At 41.7% G+C, this 25,319-nt stretch overlaps 1 protein-coding gene across 1 annotated transcript in view; it reads left to right on the forward strand.

The window, feature by feature from the left end:
- LOC135222493 (uncharacterized) overlaps positions 1–25,319 on the forward strand; it is a 162,005-nt gene that overhangs the window by 11,978 nt on the left and 124,708 nt on the right. Inside the window, exons 4-6 of the mRNA XM_064260576.1 lie at positions 17,028–17,197; positions 17,463–17,676; positions 20,799–21,003. Coding sequence (XP_064116646.1) covers positions 17,028–17,197; positions 17,463–17,676; positions 20,799–21,003 — 589 coding nt within the window. The remainder of the gene's footprint in view (positions 1–17,027; positions 17,198–17,462; positions 17,677–20,798; positions 21,004–25,319) is intronic.

Here is a 25,319-nt window from a genome sequence, read left to right on the forward strand (position 1 = left end):
CTAGAACTGGCTTGCCTGCCAATACCTCCCCTCAGACAAGGTACCCAGACTAGGCTTTCCTTTAATGGGACCTTGACCCAGATACCCTGTTCTCTTACATCAGCGTCTAATGACTCTTGATAAACATCCCAAAAAGTCTTTCTTTTGCTGCAATCCTGAACCACTTTGCTTTGCTTCAGCAAAAATGGTGGTTCTGCTGCTGCTGTTGCTTCTGCTTCTTAAACCACTAAGGCTGTTGATCCTCCTTTGGCAGTAGTGTTTCCAGTTGCATATACACCTGCTCCTTTGGCTGCAGCAGTGATGATTCTCCTGGTAAGAAGGCAAGAAGAGCATGGAAGAAGTGTTCTTGGTCCACTGATATTTTTAGTGTATACAGGTGATATGGTTGCTGGCCTGGAAAACAAGATTGTTCAGTTTGCCGATGATGCAGCACTTCTGGATGTAATAAAGTCTCCATTTAGAGAAATTAAGCTGTTATCAAACTTAGTCAGGACATGAACTGGGTCATTGAATGGTGTAGTCGGTGGGGTATGTGCCTGTACTCCAGTAAAGTAAAAACTCCATTGATTGTGTGTGTTGTAAGTGTATTAATTGTATGACGAAAGAACCATCTGTGTATTTTGTGGTCATCATTTTCATCATCATTGAGTGAAAGACTTAAAATAAGTTAGATCACATAAGTGAATTTCTTGTATTACTTTTTTCAGTCTTGATAGATTAAGTAAAGTTTTAGATTAGGTAAGCAAGGCACATTTGTTGTTATATTAACAGGTCAGATTTTTTTCTCATTCTGCCTCTCTGCACTTGCAGCTAGAACACAGACATAAAACCTTGCGTTATCACAATCCCTTTCTCATCTATTTGTAATGGTGTTGTGAAAAATTTATTTGTTAAGAGTTGGTATTTAACTGGTTTTGATTAGTCTTACTCGAGCTCCCTATGAACCATTGCAACCGGCTACATGAAGAAACTTGATCCTCAATATGGTGTTCTTGCTAGCCCTAGCATTGTCAAAAAGGGTAGGTGAACTACATGATCTGTCTTATGATGTCAAACACATCAGGGGTTGGAAGTCTTCAGCTTTTGAATTATTCCAGAATTCATTGGTAAGACTCAAAATCCTTCAATTCATAATTACAGATGTCTCCTTTTCTATATACCTTCTTTGGGAGACTTTCTTGACAATGACCCTGAAAAATTGTTATGTCCTGTCAGGACACTGCATGCTTATCTAAAAAGGAGTCGATATCTCAGACTGGGTTGTCGCAGACTCTTCGTTAGCACATGCTGGGTCAAGAAGTGTCCAAGAATACAATCTTATTTTGGCTACGAGAAAAGATCATGAATGCCTATTCAACTTCATCAGTAGCTTCAGGCAATGTCACGCATGCAAGAGCGCACAACATAGAGAAGCTCCTCATTGGCATTTAAGAAGACTATGTCGGTTCATAGAATTTTGAATGCTGGTTCATGGCTATGCCAAATCACTTTCACTTCCTTCTGCTTGAAGGATATTGCCCATATGTCCTTGGACACTTTTTCCTTGGGTGTTCAGTGGTGGCTGCTCAACAATTTGTGTAGCTCATCCAGTGCCCCTGGAAGAGTGTTCCATCATGAGTTGGAACTAAAATTTGTGTGCCGTAGTTATGTTAGAGTGATCATTAATGTTTAAGATACCTTTCACTAGCAATGCTTTCCTCTCTCTGGCAACGAGAGTGAGGAATGATAACAAACTTACATAATTGGCAACATTGGAGCTTACATAATTGGCAACGTTGGTTTATTATTGTAACAGATTGCTTCTTGTCTTCTGAATATGCAATTAACTGTAACATTGTATTGAAACCCAGAAGCTGAAAGTAAGATAGACGTGTATCTAAGGTTCTCTTATTCGGGTAATGGACCGGGTGTGGCAAACCTCCAGTCGGATTAATTACCTAGCTCCCACCAATGTTAAGACTGAAGGTTTGTTTTGTATATAACCAAATGACAAATGTGTTGAAATAATTTGTATTTTTCATAACTAACAAACTTGAGGTCTTAATATTTAAGGCCCACCTCTAACCACCCCTCTGACAGTTTAACCTCGGTTGGAAGAATAACTGGTGAAGTCACTGGTTGCTGCTGGGGATGTGGATGGTCCCACTTATCTTTTGACTAAGGACTGATGCGACTAGTCCCTTGGACATAAAATTTTATTGACTTTCCACTGGTTTCCAGCTGGCAGTAGGAGAGTTATCCAAATGTTAAGACCTGAAAAATACAGATTAATTTAATTTGTTGTGTCAACACTACTCCAATCACTAGGGCTGTGAACTGAGCCTTGCCACCTTGCAGTACCAGAACTTGGAAGATGGCTGAAATTGTGATAAGTCAGGAACCATGAGTATACTTCGCATTTGGACCATGAGGAGAGGCAATATAAGACCAAAATAACCATGACAGGCATCAGTGGCAAAGGTTACAATTCGTGCCAGTCAAGCTTACAGGCCAGTGGTCCAGTACCAGGTACACACACATTGAGTGGAGTGAAGCCAGGCCTCAAGCCAGGTTTATGTTAAAAGAAGTTGGACAGCTTGGATGAAATCAAAAGGATCAAATGAAGAGTTGAATGAAGAAGACAATGCAGCTTGGGAACACAAGGATGCTGCAATAAACTTGGAGCGGTCTGCAGTACGGTCCTCAGGGCACTACGTATCTCATACAAGGTCCACTTTTGTATTGCTCTGGAACTCATCCTAACAAGGCTCCGTATAGGACACACAAAATTCTCGCATGGTCATGTAATGTCAACACCACGTGCTGACTCAATTAAGTGTAACAGATGTGAAACACCCCTGACAGTACAGCATTTACTTATTGAGTGCCCAAATTGGACTCGGCAAAGATCAATTTATCAACGGAATTCAAAAATGATAAATATTTTTGCTGAAAGCAAAGATTTTTCAATTAATAATGCATAAATTTTTTAAATAATACAGATTTCTCAAATAGTCTAATTTTTTTTTCTTTATTTTTTATATTTTATTTTTTTATATTTATGTATTTTTTTCCCCTCTTCTTCTTCTCAGGATTAATCCCTGAGAATCATCCCGAGAAGAGTCTACTTGAGACTCAGAGGTCTGGAAAAACTAACCCCTATTAATAATAATAATCCTCGCAGGATTATGGATATTGTTGCATATCACAATTTAAAAAAAGCGGCATTGATCTTGATGTGCCATGTTTGTTTTTGTGTTGATTCTGTGGTCATTTAAATGTTAGTTGTTCATATACGGAACAAACCTTCGGTCTTAACATTAGGTTTGTTCATGAAACTTACCTGTCAGATATATATATAGCTGTATTTTCTGAAGTCCGACAGAATTTTAAAAACTTCCGACACACGCAGTGGTCGGCCAGGTGGTTAGTACCCATTCCCGCCGCTGGGAGGCGGGTATCAGGAACCATTCCCATTTTCTATTCATAATTTTTCTGTCGCCGGTGCTGGAAACACCTGTTTCCAGTACCTCCGTCTTAGATTTTGGAATAACTTCATTGCCGCTAAGTATCCTAATTGTCTTTTAATTTATTTACTTGGATTTGTGGCTAGACATACGCTATCTTAAATTGATTTGAATTTGATTCATTTTTGCATAAGATATCTGAATCTAGTTAGGCTAGTTTCAGAGGGTGTTGTCTGCAAAGATAGGGTGTGGCTACCGAAAGCTTCGGTAGATCCGCACTTGGTATGCACGAGGGGTATGAGTCTTGCTTCTTTGTTGAGATTTGTCATGTAAGGAGTGTGAGACTTTGTCTAATTCCGTAAGGAAGACGTATGATTCGTATGTACGCAATTAATCAGTAAACATGTCTGATTCCGTAAGGAAAACGTATGATTCGTAGGTACGCAATTAATCAGTAAACAAAAGTCAGGGTAGTGAACCTGCTAACCTTCCTGTAGATTTTTTTTTTTGCCTAACCCTGTAGTATGGCCTACGGGTTATGAATATGTCTGCGAGAGGTGATCGCTCTCCTTCATTGTTGTGAAGAGTGCTACTTCTGTTATTGTTTCTCATAACCCTGTAATGTTGCCTTCGGGCCCTAAACAGTGTCTGTAGAGGTTATTGCCCTTTCTCTAATACTCTTTCGATTCGTATCTTAGAATCGAAAGTGCTTGCTTTAGAGAGCAATAGCGAAGTGGCTAAGTGCAGTGACAGTGCCCCTTGTGTAGTGGAGGGTGCGTCAGATCGGCCTTATTTCGCCTCTAGGCCGGGACCTCTGCTTGACTCCCAGGACCCGGGGAGAGAGCATGTCGAAAGCCGAAGGAGGGTTACGAGGAACCCCCACCGATCTGGCGTGCCTTCGGCAGTTTCTGATGAAAATCCCCAGACTGCCTAAGTGCGTGCACGTGCACGAATCCTGAAGGATTGCTTCTCGTCCTCCGAAGCGTCCTCCCCGCGCAGGGGTTGGAGCTTTCGGAAGGACTCGCGCCTCTAAATAGAAGCTTTATAGAGGACGCTTCACGTCCTCTCTCTCTCGTTGCGTTCCAGTGAGAAGTAAGAAGGCGAACGTCGCCTGATCACGTGTACGTCTTTCCACCGAGAAACTGAAATAGAAGTCTTAGTAGCAGGACGCTTTTGAGAGCGGACGTCCGAGCTTTGTTACTGTGAGAATAAGAAGGCGTTCCCTCGCCAGTCGCCCTCGTATTCTCACACGATCAACCCTTCTCCTGAGACTGTTCGTGCAGTCGGATTTCTCTCCGAGATGTATCTCGCTTGTTTTTGACGCCTGTCAGGAGCGTGACGCTTTTCTGCACGCTTCTTTTGACGCTCGGCTTGGACGGGACGTTCGGATGGACGCCAGGCGCGCGCGGGTGCACGCCAAGCGCGCACCAGTGGACGCCGAGCGCACGCCAGTGGATACCGAGCGCACTCCGCGCGCGCCAGTGGACGCCGAGCGTGCTCGCTGCTCGCCAGTGGACGACGAGCGCGTGCGCCAGCGCACGCCAGGTGTGTCGCCTGGCTGAATGTTTCTATTGAACTCTTCAAGCTCTTGTTTACTATTTGGGCCTCAAGAATTTTTACCTCTACCTTCGGTGATACCTTATACCTCACATGCAAAGAATGTGAAGTAAGCAGTGCTTCGGAGGAAGCTTAAAGTGAACAGACAACTTCGTCTTCGAAACCCAGCAAGACCTCGGGTTTCGTGAATTCAAGAGGTCTCTGTCAATATTATATTGCTTTTCGCAAGGTGGATAGAGTTAAGGAAAGCTCTAGGAAGATCTCGTTTCTCTACCGCAGTCAAGACTTTGCGATAAGGCAGTTACGGGTTAGGTAAAGGCTCGATGTCCTGCACGTCAGGACTCTCGGCAATGTTCAGTAGGATTCTTGCAAAGGTACTCATCAAAAGGACGCTCTTCAGGAAAGCGCAAGATAGGACTTCTTTTGCCATACTGCCAATAAATTTTAAGCTTTAGCAGGCTTTAGTTGTGATACGGGAGAGGAAGCTGGTTGGAGAATTTCTTTCCTCTTCCCAGGATAATTTTGCAAGCTTTTTAGCCCATCTGAAAGGGTTTTTCAGATGATAGGTTTTGTTAGTTTCTAGTCGGACTACGCTGCCGAATTGAACATCGTCGTTCTACCTGCCGTAAGCCTAGTCTCTTACAGGATTCTTGCCCCTTCCTCGTTTGAGACGGGAATCGGAAAAATAAAATGCTCGACTTCCTGGATTACGTTTTGTCAATTCAGTGACTTTCCCCCATTGACAATATACTATCGTTTTGTCAAGTAAGTGGGTATCCCCTCATTGACAAAATATCTCTTTGTCCCGTAAATGGGTTAGTTCTCATTGACAAACATCTCATTAACTTGATATTGCGTAAGCGAATAAGCTCTTATTGACAAGATTCGGAAGAGCTCCCATTCGTCATTCGCAGACTCGTACAAGAATAGACTTGTAGACTACGTCAATGAACGCTTATGTCCAATAACATAAGAAGCTTGAGCTGACTGCTTCGATTCTCTTAAGTTTTGTTCATGAAACTTGCCTGTCAGATATGTATGTAGCTGTATTTCCGAATTCAGCTAGTATATATATATATTCTCCTGCCAGGTAAGTATGAAACAAACTTTAATTGTATCATAACAATATCATTTTGCCTTGCGTTATTTTATTTCTGGTTGGTTCAAGTCATATACGCTTGCTGTAGTTACCTCTTTGGGTGGCAACCGAGAGGTCTATTGTCTATTTTAAGGACATTTAATCGTTACTCCCTGCAGCCTTCCAGGAGTTTCCGATTTATCTTTTACCGTTGTATGGTAGTGTTCTGACGACACAACGCATCTATATATTTAGCGTTTTCTGTTTCGCTTAAATATACCAGCTTGAGAGTCTATCTGCTCAAAAAAATAACGGACCTATTTCTTCGTAGAATAGGGTAGCTGGCAACCCAGACATAAAGTTAAGAGACGACATTCGTAAGCTGCTGGCTGCTGCTGTCACGCTGTGTCTGTCCTCCAGTCCAACCGAGCCACCAGTAACAGATCGTGCGCTGTCATGCGCGGTAGGTTACGTCTCTCTCTCTTGCGGGATTGACTGACTAACCGTATCTCTGTGCTGGCGGTTACGTCTCTCCTGCGGGATTGACTGACTAACTGTATCTCTGTCCTACAATCACGGACTTTAGCCTAAGATTGAAGGGATTTCTTACGTGAATGAATAAACGTTGCATTCGTTTTGCCTTACTATGTTCAACAGAGTTATCTCTTAATCCTTTCGGTGCTCGTTACCGCACGGTATAGAACTACGAGTCTACCGCAACATTGCACTTTTATATGCTCTCCTGCTTAGGCAAAACGCAGCCTTATTAGGGAAGTAAGCATACTCGGGGAGGGAATGGATGAGCTTGCTGGGGACCATTTCCTTCCTGAAGAAGGTTGTTTCCCCGAATAGACTGCAATTAAGATCACAGTTTTTTCCTACCGGGAAACAAATATTATTCAAGATCTAGGAATGATTCTGAACATCTCTCAGTGCGTCTATCACCTGAGGTGATAGAAGGTGCCGGACATCTGGATAGGGTTTCAAATGTCCTGGATCTTAATCTGAAAGAAGTAAAGCGATTCGGTAGTCCCTCCAGTCCTCGAAACGAGTTTTTGGGAACCAGTGGTCCAGATCAACTCTGATATTCCACAGCTCTCTCATAGCTTAAGAAGTATCTTCTTTCGGTCCCTGTTCGAGTTTACGAGAAAGAGCCTATTATAACAACAGGCGTAGAATGTAACGATCCTCTAGAGGTTCGTTACAAGATTGCAAAAGTCCGTACGAAATCAATCTTCCGATCGGACGGGCAGCAACTATTGACTTCCGAGTGGAATATTTTATTTAGAAGTAAGTTGAGAGTTGTGGAGACTTTAGGGACGCCCTTTCATTCTTCTCTTCGATATGTTGAGGACGAAGAGGCTTCTTCTTCTCTGCTCCCTTATTCTCGATCCGGGATCGGTACCATTAAATGCCATCCTATGATATTGAACGGGGATGGATGTTTAGTCTCTTTTTCCCCTTTTTCAATCGTTTAGGAAATGTAAATAAGAGGATTTATGACGTCACAGGGAGCGACAATGACGCTGATCGCCCCATGTTGGCCTTCAGGATCCTGGATTCACAGAGGTCGCATACTTCCTAGTTCACTTTCCAAGGACCTTTTCCGAGAGTCGGTCTACTCTTAACTCGAAAGGTACCTATAACCTCTCCGCTCTGAGTCTGACTACGTTCAGGCTATCGAGATGTTGACAGGAATAAGATTACCGTCTTCCTTTTCCGTCTGTAAGAATGGGATAAGCTGGCAGTCACAACTATTAAAGAATACGCAAATATGTTGTTGACGGCCTTTGGGCTCAGAGATTTGCGTCTGTCAAACAACAAAGCCCTTCACGATCTTTGAGTTCTGTGGAATCTCGAATCTCGCATCACCATCTACTTTTTGTCTCACCTGGTTTTCTCGGAGTCAGACACTCGTGCGAGATCAGGCGACATATAGTAGCCCTGAGTTTCTTGTTGACGAAGTCGGTTGCGTTTATACAACCCCGATGATCGTGTAACATGAGACCAGGTTGGACTGTCAGGCATTCTTCCTTCGGGACTGAATCGCCTTGTTTGCTCCTCGCTCCTTTCTCCTGGCACCAGAAGCTCGAGTCAGGAGTTGATTCGCTGACGACGTTGGGTTGCGTTGATACCCCCCAAGGTTTGCTTAGATTGAATCGCCCAGGCAGTCCAGACACTCATCCTTCAGCGAAGAATAGTACCTTATGGTCTTCAGGGTACAGCCTTGCTGTCCTTGATTCGTCTGACTGGTCAACTGGTCGGTCACCTGACTTTAGTACAGACGGACTGACTGTGCATGTCCAGATCGAAGCTTTCAATATGGAACTTAGACGTAGTCTGAAGTTCTTGATGTCAAAGCATTCGAACCTCTCCTACCTGTTAACTTCTTGCATGTGATCAGGAAGGCCTTCTTCTAACCACCCTAGATACGACAAAGAGGGTTAGTGAGATTTTAAGCCATCGTCACAAGTTTTGGCTTTGGAGAACACAAGGCGGTGTGCTCTCTAAGCCTTCCGTTGTGGCCTAAGAATGGAAACCTGTTTTGTCCTTGGGCCAGGAGCTTGGAAGCAAGGATGGCACAAGTTAGTGGGCAGGAGCCAGAGAGAGTCCTGTGCCCTGTCGGGTCTCTCAAGTTTTATCTACATAAAACTCAAGAAAGTCGAAGTCATTCGGGCAATCTGCAGTGTTCCGAAAGACCAGACTTGCCCATATCGAAGAACACCCTGGCTTTAGTGTTAAGGATTCTTTCAAAAATGCTCCTTCATTGTGTTTGCACAAGATTTGAAATCTTTTGTTTTTATCTGAATGCTCACGAGGTGAGGGCGCGCCTCGGAAGCATTTCAACAGAGCATGGCACTCAGCAACATCCTGAGTACCATGTTTTAGCGAAGCAACTCTGTGTTCACTTCACACTCCCTGCGAGATGTGAAGATGGCATATGAGATCTGCTGCTCGCTAGGGCCATACGTGTCTGCAGACACAATCTTGGGGGCAAGAAGTACCACTCATCCTATCCTGTAGAAAATGGTTAGGAAGAGCTCTTAATTTAGTTGTTGAGTCGCCAACAACGGCGACTTTCTTAACTCTTAAGCCTTAGTTAACACACCTTAACTTTGGCTAGGTTGGTCAGGTGGTGATATATATATTTTATATATATATTATTTACTTCTTAGCCCTCATGGTATGGTCAAGATGGTCTAGTCCCCACATTGTGGTCACGCGCCCCCGTTGACAGATCATCTGGAGTGCACCAGCTTTATAGGTCTCTACCTCGCTGGCAACTCTAGTAAAGCAGAAGCAGACTTGGGTGACAGTAATCACGAAGTCAGGCTATGCTAACAGGTGGAACCAAGATGTAAATCATCTGCATGCATTTGTTTCCCAAAATCCTTCTATTCTGTCCCTTCCCACCTCCAAAGGTGGGATTCAGCTATATATAATATCTGACAGGTAAGTTTCATGAACAAATGATATTGTTATGATACAATAAAGTTTGTTCATACTTACCTGGCAGATATATATAATCAAGTACCCACCCACCTCCCCTCAGGGGACAGTGGAAATAAAAATTATGAATAGAAAATGGGAATGGTTCCTGATACCCGACCTCCCAGCGGCGGAATGGGTACTAACCACCTGGCCGACCACTGCGTGTGTCGGACGTTTTTAAAATTCTGTCGGACTTCAGAAAATACAGCTATATATATATCTGCCAGGTAAGTATGAACAAACTTTATTGTATCATAACAATATCATATTTACTAGCAACAAGCTGGAAACCGGTAGAATTAAAATTACACTTGTGAGATCCAGGGACTATTGGCATCTATACGAGGTCACGGGGCATGTATACCCAGAATGCCCACGGCTACCTGTGACCCACCAGTTATTTTCCTACCGCCTTTAAGATAAGACGTGTTACTGTCTATCTGATTTAAGCAGTTTTCAGTTTTGTTGCCCGTTTTTTTGTTATCCATTTCATTTTTCATTTCTTATTACCTTTTCTTTCTCCGAGTGTGCTCAGTGTGGGTGAAGAGTGTATAAGTGGTATGATGGAGAATTTTGCCTCAACATCGGGATCGTCTGCCGTTTCGAAAAGGAGACAAAGGAAATGCCCAGGAGTCAGTGGCTTTCCATGTTCTAGATTTTTAACTTCGGTGTCGAGGGATCCTCATCCAACGTGTAGTAGGTGCAGGGAAAACATAAAACGTATGTACGATTACTAATCCATGTTCTGTTTGTCGCGATTGGTCGGTGGAACAGTGGAAAAAGTTCTATGAGAAAAGCCAATACAAAAGGAAGGTGATGATGCCATCTTTGGATGACCAAACCTTACCGGCTTCTTTTGTATCGGCAATAAACCAGGCTGCTCCATATGTTTCTCCACCTGCTTTTGATTTTTCCCATACCCCTTCGGTTTCTCCTAGTGGTTCAGTATCGGAAACGTCAGGAGGGGCCTTGGGTAATTTAATGAATAATATGCACTCTCCTTTGTTCCCAGCAAGTAGAGGGGGAGCACCCCCGTCTTTGTTCCAGGCTCCTGCTCCTGAAGCGCATAGGTTGGATGGTACTTGGTCAGCGCTAGGCCTACCAGGCGTACCAACCTTGGATGGTTTGCTTGCGCATTATATGGCGTCACGGTTCCAGCAGGGTCCGGCAGCGCTAAATGTTCCTCATCCCCCTGGCTTGCAATTTATGGGAATTAATGCCGCGACTACGCCATCAAACTCGATGTTTACAGCGGTGCAGAACGTGGGAGGTAGTTTGGCAGCAAACGTGCGGTTGCCAGCAGAAACCTCACAATCTCTCCCTACGAGAGGGATGACGTCACAACATAACGTCACACCACCTGATTACGGCTAGGCGTGATGATGTCACAGACTGCTTTTCTCGGCCTATTTCGCTGCACCCAGACTCTAATACGCCTTCTGACTCGACAATGTAAACTGTAATGCAGAAATTACAGGATATAGAGAAGAGAATGGATAAGAGAGAGAAAAAGAAAAAGAGTGATTCACCTTCTTCGTCTTCTTCCTCTAGTTCGGCGTCATCGCTAAGTCCGTTAACGTCACGGCGAGCGCCAGTCAAGCGTTGGAGGAGGATTCGGGAATTCGCGACTGATCCTCGGGCTAAGAGGAGAAGAATCAATTCTTCTTCATCTTCAGACCAAGACTGTCGTATCCAAGTCAGCAGGAAGGTCGGGAAGTCAGTGGCTAGTAAGCACAAGGCTAGCAGACGAAGCCGTTCGCAAGAATCCGAACAAGCGAGAGAGGCGACGGCCGACGGACTAGCGGCCGATGCGGAGTTGCCAGTTCGGATCGCAAAAACTACGATACCGGTGGTAAAATCGACATTGGCGGCGAAAGGTGCAGCAGAGGATAGAATGCAGGTCCCAGTTTCGCCCGTAAGGCCATTGAAAATACGTTCGAAGGACGATAAGGCTCCTATTAAAAGTACGAAGAATAGGGTGTTGGCAACCTCGGCGGATACGTTCGTGGAAGGCAGTGTCCGTCTGGATGAAAGGTCGAGGCCATGTTCTCCGACGCTCGTAAATGATACCAATACTAATAGAGACAAAGTTACATCTGTCTTAAGGGAGCCTTCATCTTGGAGATCTAGACGAGATTCTCGCTCTAGATCCGTGAGCAGAGAAAGAGTGAGGCCTTCTCGTTCCCCTGCTGACTATTCGGGATCGAGCCAACGGCGGCCAGCAAAGATCAAAGAGACCGCGGCCGTGGAATTCCGGCAGTCTGTCGGAAGATAGGGGCGAACCAACATCCCTTGTGACGGAGAATGGTACATTAGAGCCGGAGGAAGGAGAAAACCAAGAGTTTCTGGCCTCGTATGCAGAGGTGATTGATTTGATTCGTCAATTCAATAACCTTTCGGAGAAGACAGAAACACCAGCCAGTATGCTTCCTCCTGGAATTGACATGGTATTTGGATTAAAAAGGGATACCAAGGTGTCGTATGAATTGCCTTGTTTGAGTCATGCGGATTCTGTCTTACAACACGTAAACGCAAAGATTGCAGGAAGGGATAATTCCTTAAGATCTAATAGTCATTTAAATTTATTCCTCCTCCAATGTGAGCAAAGGAATATTATACGACACCGAAGGTCCCTTTGCTGTCTAGACAAGTGAACCCTAATGTTGTAAGATTAAGGCCTGGATTAACCTTGGATCAGGTTAAAATGGAGTGCCCTTCGATGACGTACCAAGAGGCGGCTACGTTAGAAGCAACAGCTTCTTCTGTCTTTCAGACTGCTTCTTGGTTAGATCTTTGGTCAACAGCAGTGGTGAAGATTGCATCCTCGGAAGTGACAAGAAAAGTAGTGGATGAATCATTGTTCATTAGATTACTACAGTCAGGTTCCAAGGCGATTGCGTACCTGACAAACGTAAGTGCCAATGTTTGGGCAAATATCCTGCTAATGAGGAGAGATGCAGCGTTGGCTAGACTAAGCCGCACTGTGGATTTGGATTCCCTGTTAGCGATGAGGAATGGGGATATCTTGGAGTCGCAACTGCTGTTGCCAGAGGTCATACTGGAAGAGGCGATAGATAGAAGAAGGATGGACACTAACGATAGGTTGGTGCAGCAGGCAGTTAGGAAAATGTCTTAACAGTCAAGCTACTCCTTTGGAGAGAAGACAGCAGCAAATGTCTCGGAAGAAGACAGTGAGACATAACATCCCTAATAGAGCCACAAGACCCTCTTCCCCAAAGAGGCTAACTCATCGGCCCTTTCACAATAGAAACAACAGAGGGAGGGGCAGTAGGGAAGATGGGAGAGGCTCAAGAAGATAGGATGGGCGCCTCTCATCACTCGGCCACACCAGTGAGTGGGGGTTTGCCTGGCAAATCACTGAAGGTGTGGCAGGAACTAGGGGCAGAGCAGTGGGTTGTGGATGTTCTCAGGATCGGGTATTTGATCCCCATTCGAGTCACCCCACCCCTGACAGATCAGCCATTACCCCACGTCGCTTATGCCCACGAATCTCAGAAGGCCATTATTCTGCAAGACGTAGTGAAGAAGATGACGGAAAAAGGAGCTGTGGAACAAGTATGCAGTCAGGCAATAGGCTTCTACAGCAGGATTTTCCTGGCACCCAAAGCTAACGGGGAGTGGAGGACAGTAATAGACCTGTCAACTCTGAATCTGTTTATAAGGAAAACCAGTTTCAAGATGGAAACTCCAAAAACAGTTCTACAAGCAGTCAGGATCGGGGACTTTATGCTGACAGTCGATCTAAAGGACGCATACTTTCAGATACCAGTCCATCGTCTTCAAGGAAATTTAAATCCGCTTCAGTCTTGCAGGGAAAGCTTTCGAATTCAAGGTCCTGTGCTTCGGACTGACAACGTCTCCTCAAGTTTTTACAAGAGTGTTCACTCTCGTGTCGACGTGGGCACATGCTCAGGGGATCAGGCTAATAAGGTATCTGGACAATTGGCTGGTGATAGCAAAGTCCAGGGAGAAATTACTCAAGGACAGGGCGACCCTCCTGCAGCTTTGTCACAGCCTAGGTATTGTGATAAATCAGGAGAAGTCGCAGTTGGATCCAAGTCAACGTTTGGAGTATCTGGGAATGATTATAGACACAACAGAAGCCAAAGTATTCCCGACAGACCAAAGAATAGAGAAATGCAAACAAGTGTGAATGCCTTTCTGGGAAAACAGACAGCCATCAAGACAGTGGCTAGGTGGTGCTGGGAATCCTAACCTCCCTGGAGAAGCTAGTACCACAAGGAAGGCTACACCTTCGGTCCCTACAATGGAGGATGAAGGAGTTTTGGTCACCAATAGTAGATCACCCGTACGAGCAAATTCCCTTGTTGGCAGAAGTGAGGAAAGACTTGCTGTGGTGGGTGAACAACGACAATCTGACAGTGGGTGTCCCCCTTCAACGATCCTCTCCAGACCTCTTGCTGTTCTCGGATGCGTCACTAGAAGGCTGGGGAGCCCATATGGAGGAGTTGATGGTGTCAGCAAAATGGAGTTACAAGGACAGAGAACTCCATATAAATGTGCTGGAGTTGAAAGCAGCGTTTCTAGCTCTACAGGAAATCAGGGAGAGAGTATTGGTGTCAGACAACACCACAGTAGTAGCTTATATAAACAAACAAGGAGGCCTAGTTTCTTGGCAGTTACATGTGATGACAGTTCAACTTCATCAGTGGGCTGTAGAGAACCTGGTAGACATCAGTGCCAGGTATATTCCGGGAAAAAGAAACATAGTGGCCGACAAGTTGAGCCGCAGGGATCAGATTCTGGGAACGGAGTGGTCCCTGTACCAACAGGTAGTGGACAGGATGCTCATGTTGTGGGAAGGACCGATCATAGACCTATTCGCAACCAGGTACAACAAAAAGTTGGAAGTGTATTGTTCGGTAGTCCCAGACGCAGAGGCAGTAGCAGAAGATGCACTACAACACCCTTGGGACAATCTGGACGTGTACGCATTTCCTCCATTTTATCTAATCCGTCAGGTTCTGAACAGGGTAATGCAGTCTCAGAACCTCAAGAGGACCCTGGTAGCTCCGTTATGGCCGAAGGCAGAGTGGTTTCCAGACCTACTGGAACTCCTAAATAGATGTGCCGAGAGAGTTACCCCCATGGAGCAACCTACTGTGTCAGCCGCACATGGAGAGGTACCACCAGTCGGTGAAGTCCCTATCACTTCACGGGTGGAGACTCAAGTATCTCCTCCGAGCGAGAGGGTTTTCGCAGAAAGCAGCAATTCAGATGGCAGGAAATATCAGAAAATCATCTGCGACAGTATACCAAGGAAAGTGGTCGGCATACTGTGATTGGTGTCGTAGAGGGAACTTGTCTCCACTCGGTACCACTATTCAGCAGTTAGCAGACTTTCTGATAAATCTCAGAACAGAAAAGCATATGTCTGTATCTGCAGTGAAGGGGTACAGGGCTGCTCTAGCCTCAGTCTTACGAATGAAAGGAGTGGACATTTCGTCTTCATGGGAGTTGGCCATGCTGATGAGGAGCTTTGAACAGTCATGTCCACCAAAGGAGCTAAAAGCCCCAGATTGGGATCTGACCATGGTACTGAGTAGTCTGACAAAACCCCCCTACGAACCACTAAGGCAGTCCATGGATAGGAGCCTGACCCTGAAGACAGTCTTCTTATTGGCCCTGGCTTCAACCAAAAGGTTGGGGGAGCTACATGGCCTGTCATATCTCATAAAGCACTCGAGAGGTTGGAGGTCAATGGTATTTGAGTTTGTCCCAGAATTCGTGGCCAAGACCCAAAACCCAACAATAGTAGATGGCAGATTAGACTCCTTTACCATACCTTCCTTGGCAGACTTTGTAGACAATGACAAAGATGAGATGCTTCTGTGCCCCGTCAGGGCGCTAAGGGAGTACTTAAGAAGAACAAGGCACCTCAGGCCGGGGTGCCGGAGGTTGTTTGTAAGTACAGGACGGAACAAGAAGGAAGTGTCCAGGAATACAATATCGTTTTGGCTAAGGGAGACGATCAGAGATGCTTATATGGCAGAAGACAGAGGGTCAGATAGCCAGGTGGGAGCGAGAGCTCATGACATCAGGGGCTTGAGTGCTTCTCTGGCATTTAAGAAGAACATGTCTGTGGATAGAATTCTGAAAGCTGGTGTGTGGAAACGCCAAACAACTTTCACCTCTTTGTATTTGAAAGACGTTGCCCATAGATCCTTGGACACTTTTTCCTTGGGTCCAGTGGTGGCGGCCCAACAAGTGATATAGCTCATCCAGTACCCCTAGCGGGTCAGTTTGCGTCTAGTCTAAGATGAAGGTATGAAAGTAGAATGAATGGGATGACTGGTCTTTTTTCTTTACTACTTTCTTTCTACTCCTTTGACTACGGGCAATATGAAGGAGAGTACCGTCATGTGCTGGAACGGACTAGATGCAGGTGAGGTGGTCAGCCATACTGTGAAGCTATCTTAGGTTATGATATACTTTTCAGTAGCAACACACCCCTCTAGATAATAGGGAAGAGAGGGGTGAAGGTGGATCCAGTTGCAAGGGACAAGAGTAAACCATAGAATGGTATCAACACCCAGTGAGGGAAACCAATAGATTCGTTTATATCTTCGGTTCTAGGTTCATTGTCCATTCTCTTAGAATTTCCCTATATATTCGTAAATGGATAAGGTGGCAAACTCCCAGTCAGTTGTAGAGACTTACCTCCCTCCAATAAGTAAGTCTATCCTAATTTTAAGACCGAAGGTTTGTTCCGTATATGAACAAATACCAAATTTGTAACTAATTTGTATTTTTCATAACTAACAAACCTGAGGTCTTAACAGGTAAAGGCCCACCTCGAACCAACCCTCTAGCAGTCTAAACTGGGTTAGAAATATAACTGGTGGGTCACAGGTAGCCATGGGCATTCTGGGTATACATGCCCCGTGACCTGGTATAGATGCCAATAGTCCCTGGATCTCACAAGTGTAATTTTAATTCTACTGGTTTCCAGCTTTGGCGCTAGTAAATCCTAATGTTAAGACCGAAGGTTTGTTAGTTATGAAAAATACAAATTAGTTACAAATTTTGTATTTTTTAGTTTTTATATGAGTCTCACTACAGTCTTCAGTTTGTTTTTACTTTTTTCACAAATGTGTATATGGTTCTGTATGAGAAAGCTGATCCGTTTAATAGTTTTTGGCTTTGTCTGTAAGAATGAGTAAATATAAATAATATGTTAAATAGGCAACACCTGAAATTTAGTAAATTTTATCTTTGGTCTATTGTATGTCCTTTATTTTTTACTTATTTTTTCCTCTCTTACCATAGTGGTGGATATTTTATATATTGTGATAATTCTTTCTTGTTTAATTACATCTAAAGTTTATCTTATACAACTTTCTGTGCCAGACTACAATAGCTGGGAGCTGTTTGAACCTGTTCTTACTGACTGTAATAATTTTATTTCAAAGGGACACCACTTCTTCCCCCGGAGTTGGAACACTTTAATACTCCTCAGCTGTTGGAAACTGCAGGTGACAGCCGTAGCCAGAGTCCTGCAAGAGATGACAAAGTCAGGTCATCTACTAAAAAGAAGCAAGAAGGCTTGATATTTGACAAAAGAGAAAGGGAACTTTCCAAGGTATAACTTCTTCCTTTTTTTAGTTGTTACAGTGATTTTGCATAGAATTCACTTGAGCTTTAGAAAGGTGCTCTTAGTATTTCAAGTGTTAGCCTTACAAATGGCATGTGGCTACATTTTTGGAGATACCTGTTTTCTTAGAGATATTTCTGGTGTGTAGCACACGTCTCCTGTATAGTACGTATTTAATTATTATCTGTCTAAATTTGTTCTTTCCTAAATGATTTGGATGTTTTGAGAGCATAATTTTGATATTTCTTCCCAGGAGGCTGTCAAAAAGAACCTGGAACATAGCACAGACATAGAAGATTATGAAGCTACTCCACCAGTTCGTGTCACACGCAGTTCCACTCAACCCCCTCAAATCTCCTCTACAAATGCTGTGGAGCAGCATCACTCCCCACAGAAGGTCTCCAAAAGATTGATGATTAAGAAGGCTTTAATACTCAGATCTAAAGCAAAGTCACTAAGGATACAAGGTACGTATGTTGTTGTTGTATCTTGAGAAGCAAGTGCAGTGTTTATGAAGTAAAGTATGTATTCTGTGCCAGTAAAAGATTGCAAAGATGTTTTGGGGAAGATATTTGTTATGGAGTATTCAGTTATACTGCATATTATATAAACAAGTCACGGATAATGTTCTATGAAGGACAGGTTATAAAGATTATATTACATTAGCAGGTTTTTCAGTATATATATATTGTTGTTATTTTTTAAGCGTTTTGGCATCAGGATCCTCTGCAGGGGTTTGTTAGTTGTAATGTGCTTTGTGTTTTGTATTATTCATACTTTGCTGCTTTGAATTTCAAGGTTAATAAGAAAAGAGCATTAGAAAGAACTTATAAATCAGAAACAATTTTAATTACAGTAGCTCACTGAAATAACGATTTAAAGCATCTGAGCTGACCCTGCTATAAAAGAAACTCCGATATTTTGTTGTATATATCAGTGAATGCGTGGATTTGCTATAAAGTCCAGGTATATTTACATCCTGTACCCCTTAAACTAATGTATAATGCCTATAACTGCCTAATTTGATAGTTTTAGCAAAAATATACAATAAATGATAATTTTAAAACAATTAAAAATAATTTTAAACGTAAATATACCCCCAAACCATCGCAAAACCCAAGAGTCATCATTTAAAGATTATGTACTGCTATGCATTTATACAACAGTCCGTAAAGTAAGATATAGCTTTATTTTTAATATAAGTTAGAAACTGCAGGACAGTAGTAAAAGCTGTAGCATAATTTTTAGAGTGAAAGCCATGTAAACTAATAAAGAAACTCCAACAATAAATTTGACCTATCTGTACAATAAACATGGAAAATATTTGAGTAAAATACCAAATTAAAAATTACCGTACATATTCATGATTTTATCCTGTATCTTGTGTACTGACCTCTTTTCCCCCCTATCTTTATCCCATCATCTAGTTAAGTTAAAAATGTAAAAGAGAATGTTAAGCATATTGTTAGTAGCATTACACATCTCAACCATCGTATAATAGTAAACATTTACTGTAGTTATGTTACAAATTATGTTAGATAGAATAGGGTTGATATATTTTTGCACTATCCTATTTGCTACGGAGAAAATATTGGCAATGGAAATACCATTAAATTTAAGATGCAAGTTGTAGATGGAGCTGAGAAAACAATGTTCAAGCTGCATAATATAAATTGTCGTGCATCAGCAACATGGATTAAACTCCCGTAAACTTTGATATGCCATCAAACTCGACCGTAGATAAAATTGGTGAGAAAAGTATTTTAATAAATACTACTGAGTGTGAAAGCTGACCAGCTGTCACTTCGTACGTGCAGGAGTTGCCAAATCTCACAGATTCCTTGCTTTACAATCTTTGATTGTTTTAACCGGTTACCAGCTGGCATTTGGAAAATTATCCTATTGTAAGACCAAAGGTTTGTTGGCTATGAAAAATACAAATTGGTTAAAAAAATTGTCTTCATATTGTTTTCACACCGATACAATATAAATATGTACATAAAGCTCATATAAAGAAATCGAGAAAATATCGAACCAAATCTATTGATTTTTTTTTACATAAAAAAACATGACCCCAGCGCTATATACTAATGAAAAAATAACTAAATTTAGCTCACAATGAGACCTATTCAAGTCATATTTTTACTTGAAAAACTGTAAAATATAATATAACCTTGTTGTCTTATATAAATAGAGTACGTATCTACAGATTCATTTACGATAACTGGAAGCAAGAAAATTGCTCTGAATTGAGTTAAATACGACAAAATAAACTTACCTAGTATGTAATCACCCTCAGCTGCTTTCCAAACCAAAACATTGATCACTATGTCTGAATTTCATATTAATATGAGAATATACAATATTATGGGATGGTACAGTGAAGTAAAGCATAACTTTTTTAAAAGAACCATGGGAAAATGCATATTCATTATGTTTGTTTTTTATAATATGATACTAATATAGTGAATATTACATATTTGGCACTAGATCCAGAGGCAAAAATGCTCCAATTGATATTTCCATTTTGCACCAATATATCCTGAACTACGATATACCATGGTCCGTTAACTGTGTGCTACTGTACTATGATGAAGCTTAATCCAGCTATCAAACCATAATCTCAGATAAAAAATATGGAATCGAATCCATCTATCAAACCATAATCGCAGATAAAAAAGAGGGAATCGGATGTCAGGAAACAAACTTCAAAATCAGTAATAACAAACAATTCAGTAGAGGTTCCACTTCAAAATAAAGATACATTTCAAAATTTAAAAAAGAAAAGGAAATCATAGGTTCACAGGACGCCGTGGGCATTCTGGGTATACATGCCCCGTGACCTGGTGTAATTTTAATTCTACCGGTTTCCAGCTTGGCGCTAGTAAATCCTAATGTTGAAGACCGAAGGTTTGTTAGTTATGAAAAATACAAATTTGGTATTTTACTTTCAAAAAAATTTTTTTTTTCTTTTAATTTATCTTTATTTATTTTTTTTGTAACGAAGCTAATTTTTCATACAAATCCATGTAAAAAGAAAAGAAAACCTGCCCACACTACTCTCCTTGTTCACTGTTGCAAAAGAATAAGGTTGATGTGTCCTTGTGTCCATACTGATGGGTCAACGGTGCTCATTTATTTTCAGTTACTCAATGATCACCTTTCTTGATATTGTTTTTCTGTATAGGGCTTCAGGAATTATTTAGATTCTGATTAAATAGAACAGATAGGTTTTAAGAAAATTGCCTCATGTTATAAATTATTTTGTGAGAAAAGTACACATTCATCCAATGTTCATCTGATAGGAATTGCTAGCAGATAATAGAGAACATGTTTAATGTGCCAGTTGGTTGTGTGAATGTTTTCTTGGTAACTTAGTATAACATCTCTGTTTGTATGCCAGTCTTACAGCAGTTCAAAGGATTATTAAGTTCTAATGTATTAATAGACTGACATAAATACAATTTGATAGGCTATTTATCTATATTATTCAGTACTGTTCAAAGAACATGTACCAGAATGAATGAAAATTTGCAGCTGTTTATAAAACAACGTTAGGGTTTAATGTTTTATTATTTTCTCACGTCAGAAAGAAGAGAGGTGTCGCTACGTAAACTTGACAAGCACTTGGGTGATTCTTCTCATGCTCAAGCAAGTGTTATAGCCACCCGCTCAGGCCGACTTCTTCACAAATATCGTGTGTCAGCAACAACTGCAATGGCCCGTAAAAAAGCTAAAGTGGCCAAACTTTCATCAATGAGACCCAAACAGAAGTTATCCAGAATATTACAGAGGTATGTATTTCAAAATCAAGAGTCCAGTGGAATGTATTGTAAAGTTGTCATTTTATATTAATATGAAGTGGCAAAGTGGTATATCCCAAACAGAAGTAGTTGTTGTATTCATACAATACGCCAGAGTGATTCATTGTCATAGATGGACTGACAAAGTCAGTCAAAAGGGGGGCCTCCAGTTGCTTTAATACTATTGACATATTTCCATTTCTAGAAGGTAACTTGCAGGTTGTGATTCCTATTCCTGGTCCCTAGACATGGCATAGTTCTTTTGGTATTTCCTTGTTTTCATTTCCATGTAAAGAGCTACATTAATCCTTCTTTTGGAAATAACTTATCATACATAGAAGATTTGTGAGTAGAAATTAGGTCAAATTTTACCTGTTTCAAGTTAACTTTCTTTTTGTTAACAAATAACAGTATTTAGTCTTGTAATATATCATTTTGGATATTATTTTTTCACATAATCTACATTATTTTCATTCATTAGAAGGCTCATTGGTCCTCTTTAATAATAAAGGGTTTGGAGCTTTTCCCTTATATATTTTACATATTGCCAAAGTTTGTTACAGTTGCATGGCATGATTGTAAAGTATAGATGAACTTAAATGAAAATTATTGACCCGAGGTTTGGTAGCACGTGAGGAAAGAGATGTCACATGTCTCAACTAAAATTTCACATGCTATTTCTATCAATTTCTTAATTACATTATTGCCCTACCTAAATTATATTTAGTTTTTCTCAAATAAAGTCCCTTTTTAAGCATCACAATGAAATCTTTAATTGCTGATTTGCATAATGAGGAAAGCACATTTGGCATTGCTGCTTAACCTTCCTGACACCCTCTTTTGATGAAGTAACCTCATGTGGTGCACTGTAGGCATTACTTAAGGTGCTTTGCAACATGCCTGTGGCCCTCAGCTGCAACAACTTTTGTTCCTTTTACTGTACCACATTTCATATTCTCTTCATCTTACTTAACACCCTCTCCTAACTCTTGATTCATAGTGCAACTGCGAGGTTTTCCTCCTGTCACACCTTTCAAACCTTTTACTGTCCATTTCCATATCAGCACTGAATGACCTAATAGGTCCCAGTGTTTGACCTTTGGCCTAAATTCTATACTCAACTCAGCTCTTTTAACGAAGTATGCTCAACAAACTGAGGGCAAGAATAGTCATCATGGAGTGAAAGATATCTTGGGTCATGTTTTCCATTGAATATCCCTAACTGGAAGGAGCCCCCTTGCTCTCTGTCACATCATTTGCTGCCTTGATTACTTTGGGATTTAGTGGCCATTGTGTGTGTGCTTTTGGTATCCTTCTTGTCTTCATTTTCACTGGTTGTGATAGGATTATAGTTGTAATTCTGTATAAATCATTGTTTAATATGCAGGTAGTTTTATAGACTTGTGTGAGGCATATGAGGAAAAAACATTTTTGTTCAGTCAGGGTTACACTTCATAAATCCCAGTTGACTGATTAGTTTTCTGTCCTTTATGTAGTTGTTGTGAGCAATTTGATTGAAAGGTACTTTTTTATATATGCAACTTACCAAGTAGTTACATAGCTGCTTCTTCCCAGCTGGTTCCCATTTTCATATGGGGTCGCCGTTTCAGATGAGCCGTTTCCATTTATTTCTATCCTGCGCTTCTGCATCATCAATTCCCTTCTCATGTAAGTCTCCTCTCACACAGTCCTTCCATCTCTTTCTTGGTCTCCCTCTTCTTCTTCTTCCTTGAATCTCCATCCCCATAGTATGTCTCCCAGCGTGGTCCTCATCTCTCCTCAACAGGTGTCCATACCATCTCGGCCTCCCCTCCTGCACCTTCTTTGATACTTCCACCACCATTGACCCCCTTATTTAGTCATTTTTTATCCTATCTTCTCTTGTCACCCCAGACATCCATCTAAGCATTCTCATTTCTGCCACATCAATCCTCTTCTCCTCTGTTTTTCTCATGCTTGCTGTTTCTGTACCATACAGCTTTGCTGTTCTTACCACCGTCTTGTTAAATTTTCTTTTTAACCTCAGCAGTACTCTTTTGTCACAAAGAACTTCAGAGGCCGCTCTCCAGTTGTTCCAGCCTGCCTGTACCCGATGATTTACTTCTTCCATATTTCCTCTAGCGTTAAAAAAGGATCCCAAATACTTAAACTTATCAACTCTCTTTATTTGTTCTCCACCAAGCTGAATACTTTCTCTATCATCCCCCTCATTGGTGGCACACATATATTCTGTTTTAGATCTACTTATTCTCATTCCTCTGTCCTCCAGTACTTGTCTCCATTTTTCCAATTTCCTTTCTAGATCTTCCCTGCTCTCTGCGCACAGAATAATAGTATCTGCATACAATATGTTCCATGGTACTGCCTCCCTTACTTCCTCTATCATAACATCATCACTATGTTAAAGATAAATGGACTCAGAGCCAACCCATGGTGTAATCCTACTCGCACCTCAAGAGCCAACCCATGGTGTAATCCTACTCGCACCTCAAAACCCTCTGTCTCCCCAACACTGCTCCTCACTCTGGTAAATACATTCCGGTACATCTCTTGTGTCAATTGCACGTACTTCTCTGGCACAATCTTCTCCCTCAGACTCCTCCATACCTCTTGTCTCAGGACTCAGTCATAAGCCTTTTCAAGGTGAATGAATACCATACGTAGGTCCCTTTGCCTTTCCCCGAATTTCTCAGTTAGTTGTCTCAGACAAAATATACCATCTGTTGCTCCCCTTTCCTTTATAAATCCCATCTGCTCTTTACCTATTTGTACTTCTTCTCTCAGTCTAGCATCTATCATCCTTTCTCCTATCTTCAAAGTGTGGGACATCAATTTAATACCCCTATAATTACCACACTCTGGGACATCGCCTTTCCCTTTAAAAATTGGGATCAATATACCCCCACGCCACTCATTTGGTATCCTTTCCTGCTCAAGGGTCTTTATCATAAGATTGTACAGTATATCCATTCCTTCATCTCCTAATGTTTTCCATGCTTCAACAGGAATCATGTCTGGTCCAGTTGCCTTCCCATTCGTCGTCATCTTCCTTGCATTTAGTACCTTTTGCCAAGAAAACCTCATTGCCATGCCAATGTTCACTTGCCAAGTAATTACTTAGCTATAGTTTCTAAATCCATCGGCAGCTAGAATTTTTGAAGTATGCTGGCGCTAGGTTTGTTTTGGTCAGGTGATACCCCTGCCCACTAACGGGGGGAGAAAGGAACCAACACCACACGAACTTCAGTTGTTTCTGCTGTCTGGTGCTGTTAACACAGTTCAGCAGCGGTGGAATTTTTGGAATTGCTCTGCCTTCACTTGTCTTGAGTTTTTGGTGAAGTACACTTAAAATCTTGGTAGTCATTTCAGTGACATTTAACTAGTTTAAGAATTCATCCATATAGTTAAATTTTGCTCCTAAATTAAGATTTGTCTTAATATTGGGTTACTCTATAGACAAGTCTGATACTAGCTCATCAGGAATTAGGTATTGCAGCAAAGGCTGCGATATAAGAATGACTAAATCTCGTTATGATCTACACTCCATTTGTATTACGATTGTCAAAATGACGCTTGTTTAAATAATTGGAGAGAACTCCTACTTGGGAATAAACTTACCCTTGAGTGTCATCGTCTCTTTGGATGCCGCCCCTGTAGCTAGCTGAAAATCAAATATCAAGCTAGGCGAATTCAAACTCCCGCTATTACAAAAATATAATTTTTATTTCCCAAAATAGCTAACATGAAAATGGAATAAAGTGAATTAAAGAATGTCTCAAAAATCGTTAAACTACCATACTCTTCCCTAAATCATATTTAATAAGTACACCCCTCTTAACTCTCTCTGTCCAACTAAAAAAAAAAGTCAACACAAGTCTAGAGAAATCCATTTTTTCTAAATGGTAACTTCGAATCCATCTGAAAATGAATAAATAATTATCAAACAATAAAATGTTAAAGTTCCATAAAAGATGTTAACTTTTTCAAAGTCTTCCCATTACCTTTTCTGATGGATCTTAGTGCCTTCCCCTAAGCCAAAGTCTCTTGTGACCACTACGACAGTTTGTCGTCTAATTGGCCTGTAAATTCTCATACTAGAGATAATATCTCATTCACGTGTACCATTGTACGTATGTACGCCCACCAACAGACGTACAGATACACGCATGCTACTGAACACACGAACGTACGCACACTAGTCTATTCCCATGTACGCGTTCGCCTAATGCATGTACTCTGTGACCTGTAACAACCTGAAGTAACCTCCCTTGTGGTTTACCTCATATCTGGAATGTGTTCGCAATCTC

This window comes from Macrobrachium nipponense, chromosome 3 (assembly GCF_015104395.2).
Source record: "Macrobrachium nipponense isolate FS-2020 chromosome 3, ASM1510439v2, whole genome shotgun sequence".
NCBI classification, from domain to species: domain Eukaryota; kingdom Metazoa; phylum Arthropoda; class Malacostraca; order Decapoda; family Palaemonidae; genus Macrobrachium; species Macrobrachium nipponense.